The sequence below is a fragment of the Perkinsus marinus genome (assembly GCF_000006405.1).
Source record: "Perkinsus marinus ATCC 50983 genomic scaffold scf_1104296977064, whole genome shotgun sequence".
Taxonomy (NCBI): domain Eukaryota; phylum Perkinsozoa; order Perkinsida; family Perkinsidae; genus Perkinsus; species Perkinsus marinus.
In genome coordinates, this window is record NW_003200286.1 from 350,488 (window position 1) to 359,451 (window position 8,964).

Here is an 8,964-nt window from a genome sequence, read left to right on the forward strand (position 1 = left end):
ACAACACGGCAACTTGAAAATACTGATACTACAGCTTAGTCCCCAAAACTCCCTTAGGGTGGAGAGGGTGGGTTTAAAAGAAACATTGAATTCATCACCTCCATCGTGAAACTATCAATATAACTTCATATCAAGGTGCACAGAAGAGTCCTTCAATGACACAAATCATACTGTATTCTAAGTAGCGGCTGTGTTGGGAATACTAATTGTACTTTCGTGCAATAAAGTGCACTACACGGATTATTTTTCCTTTATCCTTATTCCTGCAACTAATTCTTTCCCTTTTGCCACAAACTGCTGCCTCTCGGTGGCTATTGTTGCCGAGGACAGCTCGAAAGCTCTGAGTCAGAACATGTTGGGTTGAGCGGGCATATGAAGATTCCCTCTCCCGCACTTGGAAGGCTTTCAAATATTCATTCGATGTGGCTGCGTATATTCTGTCTGTGTTCTCTCACCTTGTTCTTGTCTTCCCCGATGATGGGGGTATGTGTCGGATGCCTTTAGCTGGTCGTTGTTATCGGAAATCTCCCCATGTCTTATTGTAGCCCCCACATTTTCATCCCATGTTGCTGTGCGATGATATGTGTAATAAGCCTGAAAGCTGGTAATACGAATGGCCACTTTGTTTTTAGGTGATAAGGTTTACACTCAGTGGGGCTTACCATAGGGTCTTCGCTAACATACCGTGCTTGTTCGATAAAATAATACCTCAGGACTTGTCCCCGAAGACCTTGCGAAAATTGAAGGAAAACATGTGGTAGGTTTCAGGAGGATTCTCTCAACGATTTTTGATGTGGACAGTAGATTCCTTCGCTTCGTCTCATCAGGGAACGCTGGAATATCTCCACTGTGTCTTGTTAGTAAAAAGCAATTTTTTGACTTTCCAAAGGGGCTGATGTTTCGGACTCCCGATAACTGATGGAAATGGTGGAGAACGATGCTTCCGGGCTATGCCGGCGCTCCCCGGATCGTCAAAAATCAGTAGATGTATCTCATGATTTTTTTCAATTTTTACATTCTTCTCTGGAACAACGAAATGTAGAGATTTTCTGTTGTTATCGATTTTATCACATGAATGCTAGTGTGTTATTTCTCGTGTATGTGTTATTATTCGATCACGTATAGGTACAGTTGTTGGCATTCTTTTACGAGCTGCTATGGTTTCTATGTTATCTCACATGAACAATGGTACAGTCTCCACACACTCCTTAAGGATCCGCTCGAAATGCTATTCCTCGACCCCAGTGCCCACCACCTCTCTGTTGGAGTACTACTTCACCGAATGGCGTTGCTACGATAGCTCTTTCTCAGCTCGAGCGTTACTACATGGTTGAGATAAGCTTCTGGTGCAGTTGTCTAGCTTTCATTGTAAGCTTCGTGGCAGACGAGTTGACTCTCTCTTCATTACTGTTGAGCCCCTCAGATGATCGAGACTGTTCGCAAGGACTTCCATCAAATGTTCTTTCACCATCTTATTACTATCAGTTTGATGATGGGCAGTTTCTGTGGGTTATTTCATCACCTTACTTGACGTCGAACAGTTCTCTTCAGATGTCCGCCATCATCGTATCGGTCTGATCGTTATCTTCCTCCACAACATCAGTGACGTCCCTCTCTACGTCGCAAAGTCGTTGAGCTATCTCGCTGAGAAATATGAGAGTAGCAACACCCTCAAATTCATTTAATCGATGGTCTTTTACTGGTAGGGTTGAAAAAGATAACGGATCTCGCCTTTGTGAACTTCGTCCTCGGCTTCTTTTTCTTGAGGCTCTATGTGTACCCCAGGATATGTGTCATTCCTGCCTGTACTTTTGGTACGAGTGATGTAGCAAAACGTTGTATTGAATTCACTTGGTATTTTCTCAGCTATTGTATACAAACGGCCGTTGAATGATTGTGTCCTGGCGTTATTTCTAGTGCTGTTGCAATGCCTACATATCCTTTGGGCTAGCATGATTATCAAGATGATTTTCAAGACGATCAAAAACCATACTGTTGTCGCGGTAATGGGTCCATGTTCATATCGCAAGGGATACTATCTACTTCAGGAAGGTGATATTCGCAGTGATGATGAAGAGATCCCGCCAAAGGGAAAGAAGCCCGTCGCTCACAAACGGAAAGTACAGTAATTACTGGCTTGCTGTATGACATCAATGAGTCACGGCAACCCACACGTGTAAGAAATGATTAATGCACCACAAGATATATTTTTCAATTGTTGATGAGATATGAGTTTTCTGTTGATCTAGTATATCAGTATTGTGTTCTACTCAGTGAAGGGCATGGGCAAGCCTACTACCGCTGAGAATTCGGTATCAGATTCCACATAGGAGGACATGAGATTAATTGATATAATACAGTTCCCAAATCACAATGTGAACGTCAAAAAGAAACCCGATAGAAGTAACATTAAATCGTATACGGCAGACCAAAATAGTAGACTTTAAATCGTATAGGGACAATCCGAAAACACAATTTCCGATTTCTCTACTTACCAAAAAGCATGTGGAACATACTCTAAGAACTGAACTGACTAACCACCCTTGAGCGTATTATTGCATTACACATTACCTCGGAATGGATTTGGGAGATAATACATTATAATTACGACAGATAAGTTATCTGCCGTAATTATAATGTATTGGAGATAGCCACACATGCGATTTGATATTCACGGTCTCCACTGCCCTAGTCCCTTTGAATTCGAACTGTCTACAGTGGTTCCCAGCTCGCTAAACTGTCTTCTTCATTGGCTAAGCTGGAACGGCAGGCGAGATACTCTCACTCTACTCATATTGGTTTGCTGACTCATGTAACAGCTCGGATTGTGTTGAAATTAGGGTAGCGCGGGTCACCAGTGCGGATGCACGATAGCCTGCTACAATTCCAACGGTGCATCTCTGTGGAGGTAGTTCCTCCTAGCAGTGTAAGAAAGTCGAGGTCCACTTGTTAATCCCTCAAGAATGGACAGAATAGAAGACGGGCGGTCCGACAAAAAGTCTGCGCGTTCACAATTTGACGTAATTCTTTGAATGAACAGAATATGATGATCTGTTGTCTAGCGTGACTAGGTGTATCATGCTATACCACATTCGGTTGCTGCTATCTCATAGGCCTATGCGATCATATTTCTTTCCGAAAAAAAGCGGGCCCAATTGAAAGGGTCCTTATTGAGGACTTCTTAATAACGAGTAATCCATGATTGAATTATCACGTCTCCCAGCTCTAAGGCTTCGATCGACTTCTTCATCGCTTCTCCCATTCTCGACCGCCTTTGTCCCAGCTGCTGCCGTCAGGAAGACCTCCGGCCTTGACTCCAGTTGCTAATTATCTGTTTATTGACAAGTAACCAATGGTGGGCCTTTTACCGCAACAGAGGCGGAAAATTCAAAAAGTTGCACCTGGCCGGCACTGCAACAAAACCCTAAGAGCATCAGGAAGCTGCATACCTTATGCAGCATAAGGGCCAAACAAAGTTGATTGAAGGCAAGACGTCGCTTCAAATCAGGTATCAATTGATATAAATGGTAAGGAATCTTCAACAATCCTCTGCCTAGCCTGTCCAGGAACGGACAGGAGAGGAGGTAGTGCCTAGCATTCCCCATCGGCGGCCCACAGTCACACTCTGGCGAGTTGACTACCCCATTGTTGGGGTTGTTTCACGGCACTGATGCTAGCTGCCGTAACTCTACCGCAGATCCACAAACGAGGGCGCAAATGAGAGGAGTCATTGACTGAGGTGCCCAGACTGGCCCTCTTTTCTGACCGACACTTGCGCAGTGACAGAGGACCAGCTTCTTGATACAGCCAGAGGGTTCTCACGGTTATTTTCGGCTCAGCAGACAATTCCCTCGTGGAGGTACCTTGGCTGCCAGCTTGTAAGCCCGTTCCCTGGCCTTGATAGAGCTGTGCCCAGGTACCCACTGAAACTGTCGGGGATTTCCGACAGAGACAGACCTATCTGCCTCGCCTGATCCCACCGGTTCGTGGACGCACGGGGGATGGTTACGGATTCTCAAGCCGTAACAAGGAAATAGGCGGGCGGTTATTCTCGAAACAGCGTTTCGGAGTGACTAGATTTACAATTTGAAACGATCGGCCGAGCGAATGCGATTCCTACCATCATGCATTAGCCGAACTCAATTTTGTCGAGTGGATTCGGACAACTCGTCTACATAACTCTTGGGGAGTAGTAGGTTTCATATCTATGACCCAGTACTTCTGGTCTTGCAGTAATGAGTGTTGTCGTCGCGATCACGGTCAACAGCTACGTCTTTTCGGAGAGTTCCTATCTATCATCTACCACGAGTTTGACTACTGTTCTATCTAGGTCCACTGCCACTCTAGAGTCTCATGATCGGAATGCATCTGGCAGCACTTTCCCGACTGTCGCCGATGGAACTACAAGCTCGTCTACTTCTAGAAAGCCTCTCTTGTTACGCACAAGCCCAGGGGAGTATGTGAGAGATCAGCCCCTTGCTGTAAATCAGTTTATAACAGCATCGACCACTGTGCTGGCCTCGAGCAGGCTTCTGGTAAGCAATACAACAAACACGACCACTCAGACTCTTGCTACAGTTTTTCCCCTACTATGGCGAGTTCGAGTCGATCTGAAGTGGCTTCGGTGAGACCATCGAACTCTGATACGATACCGTTCAGCAGCTCTCCGACCTCTCCAACTGTATTGCGCATATTTCCTACATCCGAACGGTCTACTGGTACCTCGGCTGCACCCCCGTTGGTGCAGCCCTTTTTCGCTCTCTTATCTGTGATAGGTGATCTACCAGGGAATCACACATCGCTGCATGCTTATTGGTTTCGCCATTTTTGTTCTCAGTATTCGCTATGGCAGCCTGTTGTTCAGAGTTCCTGTTTGTTGAAAGTCTACTGCCATCAGTGCTAGCTTCGTCTTGTATCGGTTATTCGGTGAATAATGTTCATTGTCAAATTGAGTATGTGTTTCGTTATCGACTTCCACTACACGATGAAGCCATGATTCTTCAGTTCCTTTTGACTGCTTCATAATGCACTTCTTTGTCCTCATTTGTCTGGCTGCCCTAGCCAATGCACAGACTTCCGAGGTTACTACCGCGACCACAACTGACGTGACTACTGCTGCAACGACTACCCTTGCTGATTCGACTACGGTTGCTGGTACGACCACGGTTGCTGGTACGACCACGGTTGCTGGTACGACCACGGTTGATGGAAGAACTCCCACGGTTGATGGAACAACTCCCACGGTTGCTGTTACGATATCCGCTGTAGTCACAACTGCGCTTCCTGTCACTGAGAATCAGGCTACGACTGTGCCCTCCACCACTGCTTCTGAAGTCACATCCACTCCCATTCAATCGACTACTGCATCGACTTCTTCCAGCTTCGCTACCAACATTGCCGTGAGTACGAGCACGCCTACCGTCGCCGCTGACGTTGCCACCACCAGTGCCGAAGCGGAGGTTCAGATAACTGCGGTGTCCACCACAGGTCTACGTAGCACAACGGTGGCATCCTCGACCACAGTGATTCAAACGACGACAACGTCACCCAACTCTGGAGCTTCGCGTTGTGCGGTGTTCATCAGCACAGTTGCTGTCCTCATGATCAGCTTCGTTTTGTAGACATATAAGTAACATTGGATAGTGTAGCTTCATCTTTGCCGCTGGAGAGCATGACTAAAGTATGGATAACATCCTAGGTGAATGTTATCACCCGTGCGTTTACCGATCTGATGTCGTGTTTGAAATTGGCCCTCGAGTCCTCAGCTGGATTCTATTCTGATATGATACATATCGCCATTCTTGCTGTCGCCACTTCACAATCGACTGCTACTGCTTCTCCCAGCGGTAGTTCTACAACAGTTGCGGTCGGCACTGCAAGCACTGTTGCAGTCTGATCCATTACGGCGAATGTTACTACTCAGGTTGTAGCCATCAAGACATCAGAGATTCTTCACGGAGAGTACCACTCTTGTTCCAAGAGAACAACCACTAGAAAATACCCTATATTCAGGGCAAAAACGGTCTATATAGAGAGGTGCCGTAGCCTGTCTATCCCAATTCTCTCTCCCGTGCCTCACAATGATCCAATTGAGTTTTTTATTGAGCGAATGGCAATGGTCTTATGGCATCGATGGTACGCCATCATTGTCATGCTGGGCTTGGCTAGAAAATTCTAGCGCATCGTTCCATACTTCCGTGTTGTCTCGGGGAATAGTGCTGATCCAGCTGCACAGTACCGAATCCTAGTGACTGGGACTCGCGCAACCGAGTCCCCAAGGAGATGAACTCGATAAACGCGCATAAAATTGTAAGACCAAAATCGTAACCTTTGAATGGCATAGGATTACTCAGTTATTTTAAGAGGGGTTATATACACGGCTGATAGCTCTACAATTGACCTACTCGTGTTAGTTTCTCGGAATGAAGCTTTATATAACTACAATTATCGAGAAATTGATGTGGCAATAAATGAAGTTCGTGAAGTGAGAGTTCGTGACCGTCAATACTATGAAAACCACCCAATAAAGACATTTGAGAAATAAAGATTAGTTCAGTACTCTGTTTTACAACGAACTAATCATTCATAGGCCACCAACGGCTGGATCGACTTCCGGAATTATTCTTCATACTATCAACTCAATAAAGAACCACTTGAGAACATTATCTCTTGGGGTATCCTTCCTCTCTGAAACATGATGCACAGAAAGCGTTCTTTGGAACCCTTTAGTCAATTACAAAACTAAGCCTGAGCAGTGGCAGCTTGGTGTGAAGTCGTAGTGGTAGTGGTAGTAGTTGGATGCACGTGAGTAGAGCTTACAACCTGAGGTTGCCCGTACTGGGGGAGCTGTATGTTGTAAGTACCGAAAGACGGTACTCCCGCGGAGGTACCTGGGTAACCACCACCACCACCACCATATGAGTAAGTCGTACCAGGAGCTCCAGATGAATAGGTTGTCGGCTGACCAGCGGTAGGAGCAGACGTCACGTACTGAACCGTCTGAGGGGGCACATAGGAGCCGGTCTGAGAGGTCACATACTGGGGAACGTATGAAGTTGTCTGAGCAGGAACGTAGGAAGCAGACTGGGCAGCCTGTTGTTGCTTCTGCTGCTCGGCGGCCTGTTGCTGCTGGAGTTTAGCCATCTTGTCAGCCATCTCCTTCTGAAGCTTCTGCTGTTGAGCTTGCATGCACAATTGACTAGCAGTGGCCTCAATCTGCATCCTCTGCTCTTGAGCTCTCTGCTCAATCTCCATTCGTCGCTGCTGATGCTGTTGCTCCAGAGCAAACAAAGCCTGAGCGCGAGATTGCTCAATGGCACTTGTGGTAGTTTGTAAATCATAGTTGGCCTTCATGTTGATCGACTGCTTAGCTTGCTCGAACTCATTCTTAGCCGAGTCCTTCGCCATACCTAATTGACTGTCAAGCATAGATAGACTCTGCGTCTTCTGGTGCTTGATGCTCTCAGGATCCATGTAGACTTGAGGAGCAAATTGCTGATTATCAGGCGGTACATACGAGGTAGACGTAGGATTCTGACCAACAGTGTAACTAGTCACTCCCTGCGGGGGAAGAGTAGAATAAGTGACACCGGCCTGGGGAGAGACAGAGTATGTGTTGACAGCCTGGGGATGCTGGACAGCAGGGGCAGCAGCAACTTCAGCGCTCATAAGAGTAAGATTAGAATTAAATTACTACCACCAAAATGTGATCTTCAGCGTATGGTAGAACAAGTATTAATGCTATGCTCGCCCGAACGTTTCATGACACGTTCGAAACGATGCTTGAATCAGCGCGCGCCCATGCCAGCGAAACTTTAAAGTCTATCCAACCATTTTCCCTGCCATCGACAGACCAGCGTCAGACGCTTCGCATACACCGCTGTTCGTAAACTCTACCCACTTTTGTTATATCTTCTATCGTTGTATCCTGCATCATTGAAGCTGTCCACAGTGGGAGATTTTACTTGATTCTGACAGCCAAGAGACTTTCGGACTCGAGAATATTGTCGCGCTGTAAGTAGCACTCGTCGAGTACTGAGGATGGTTGAGGATGGTTTAATATCCCATTTCGCATGACGTAGCACTCAGCTTGGGATAATTCCACATGCGAGACTATGGTGTCGAAGCTTCATAAGCACAGAAGTGGCACCCACCTCGGCGATCCGTAACGAATGCATCGCCGTATTGCTTCGAGAATGCGACATCCAGCTACACCGTAATTCCAAAACAAGCTTCGCGCTCGCAAAATCGTTAAACTCGTGGTGGTCGAGCAACGACTCCGACCTAGATGATACATCTGGAATCCTAGGACAACACAACGCTTCACCTTAGAAATCAGAGTTTTTATCGTCTATGGGTATCATGTTAAACGCTCAAATAATCTGTTTTATCTCTAAGAAGGATTGCATGTAGTGCAACTGTAAACACGCCAAGATCAAAACACTGCATAGCTGAGCTACCGCCCACCAAAGGACCCTCGAGTTCGTCGACTCCGCTGTATCTGTTATGAATATCGGAATAAAGTCGGATATCCGAAATCGCACGTGAACGACGAGTGTGGGACTTACTGCGGTGCACAGCTTCCCTTGCGACACTGTAACGCTGCTGATCCATGAGGGTATCGACCTACGCGCGCCACCATTAACCAGGAAACGCCAGGAAATTAATCTTGCATAGCACCTTGCCCTTCAACACCTCCACGAAGTTCTTCAGCTCATTGGTATGATCAGTGGTTGCCATCTGATCTCCTCCAAGGCTCTTGGTTTGACCACTTGATATCTGGAGACGAGAACAGCATGACTTCGGATGGCTGCTTATAGAGCTCAATTTCCCGCTAATAGAAAGCGGCTATATAGGGTATGATTGAGAACGTACTTGAACCGAACGGAGCTGAAGGATTCTATATATTTTTCAAGCCTCTATAGCTCAGTCGGTAGAGCGCGGCCCTTTTAAGGCCGTGGTCGC

At 46.5% G+C, this 8,964-nt stretch overlaps 6 protein-coding genes across 6 annotated transcripts in view; 3 read left to right on the plus strand and 3 right to left on the minus strand.

Annotated features, from left to right (window-relative positions):
• Positions 1-1,326: 1,326 nt before the first annotated feature.
• Positions 1,327-2,129, plus strand: Pmar_PMAR024748 (longevity assurance factor, putative; the record flags this gene model as incomplete). The annotated part of the gene is made up of 6 exons (XM_002764541.1): positions 1,327-1,368; positions 1,424-1,505; positions 1,552-1,659; positions 1,707-1,814; positions 1,867-2,003; positions 2,049-2,129. The coding sequence occupies 6 exons, from the start codon at positions 1,327-1,329 to the stop codon at positions 2,127-2,129; spliced, it is 558 nt and encodes a 185-aa protein (XP_002764587.1).
• Positions 2,130-4,205: 2,076 nt separating this feature from the next.
• On the minus strand, positions 4,206-4,692 carry Pmar_PMAR024749 (hypothetical protein; the record flags this gene model as incomplete). The annotated part of the gene is made up of 2 exons (XM_002764542.1): positions 4,206-4,292; positions 4,591-4,692. The coding sequence occupies 2 exons, from the start codon at positions 4,690-4,692 to the stop codon at positions 4,206-4,208; spliced, it is 189 nt and encodes a 62-aa protein (XP_002764588.1).
• Positions 4,693-5,024: 332 nt separating this feature from the next.
• On the plus strand, positions 5,025-6,470 carry Pmar_PMAR024750 (merozoite surface protein 2, putative; the record flags this gene model as incomplete). The annotated part of the gene is made up of 3 exons (XM_002764543.1): positions 5,025-5,542; positions 6,228-6,309; positions 6,414-6,470. The coding sequence occupies 3 exons, from the start codon at positions 5,025-5,027 to the stop codon at positions 6,468-6,470; spliced, it is 657 nt and encodes a 218-aa protein (XP_002764589.1).
• A 209-nt stretch (positions 6,471-6,679) lies between these two features.
• Pmar_PMAR024751 (Late embryogenesis abundant protein, putative) lies at positions 6,680-7,689 on the minus strand. The gene has a single exon (XM_002764544.1). It carries the CDS (start codon positions 7,666-7,668, stop codon positions 6,742-6,744), a length of 927 nt encoding a protein of 308 aa, XP_002764590.1. The 5' UTR covers positions 7,669-7,689; the 3' UTR covers positions 6,680-6,741.
• Positions 7,690-7,960: 271 nt separating this feature from the next.
• Pmar_PMAR024752 (hypothetical protein) lies at positions 7,961-8,739 on the minus strand (the record flags this gene model as incomplete). The annotated part of the gene is made up of 3 exons (XM_002764545.1): positions 7,961-8,034; positions 8,467-8,500; positions 8,680-8,739. The coding sequence occupies 3 exons, from the start codon at positions 8,737-8,739 to the stop codon at positions 7,961-7,963; spliced, it is 168 nt and encodes a 55-aa protein (XP_002764591.1).
• Positions 8,740-8,858: 119 nt separating this feature from the next.
• Pmar_PMAR024753 (hypothetical protein) overlaps positions 8,859-8,964 on the plus strand; it is a gene marked incomplete at both ends in the record, with an annotated part of 239 nt that continues 133 nt past the window's right edge. The window contains 2 exons of the mRNA XM_002764546.1: positions 8,859-8,870; positions 8,954-8,964. The exon at positions 8,954-8,964 is cut by the window's right edge and continues 4 nt beyond it. Coding sequence (XP_002764592.1) covers positions 8,859-8,870; positions 8,954-8,964 — 23 coding nt within the window. The remainder of the gene's footprint in view (positions 8,871-8,953) is intronic.

What these genes read in the sequence shown, in the direction of transcription:
- Pmar_PMAR024751 (XM_002764544.1), bottom strand. Translation starts at nt 7,668, where the DNA reads ATGAGCGCTGAAGTTGCTGCTGCCCCTGCTGTCCAGCATCCCCAGGCT.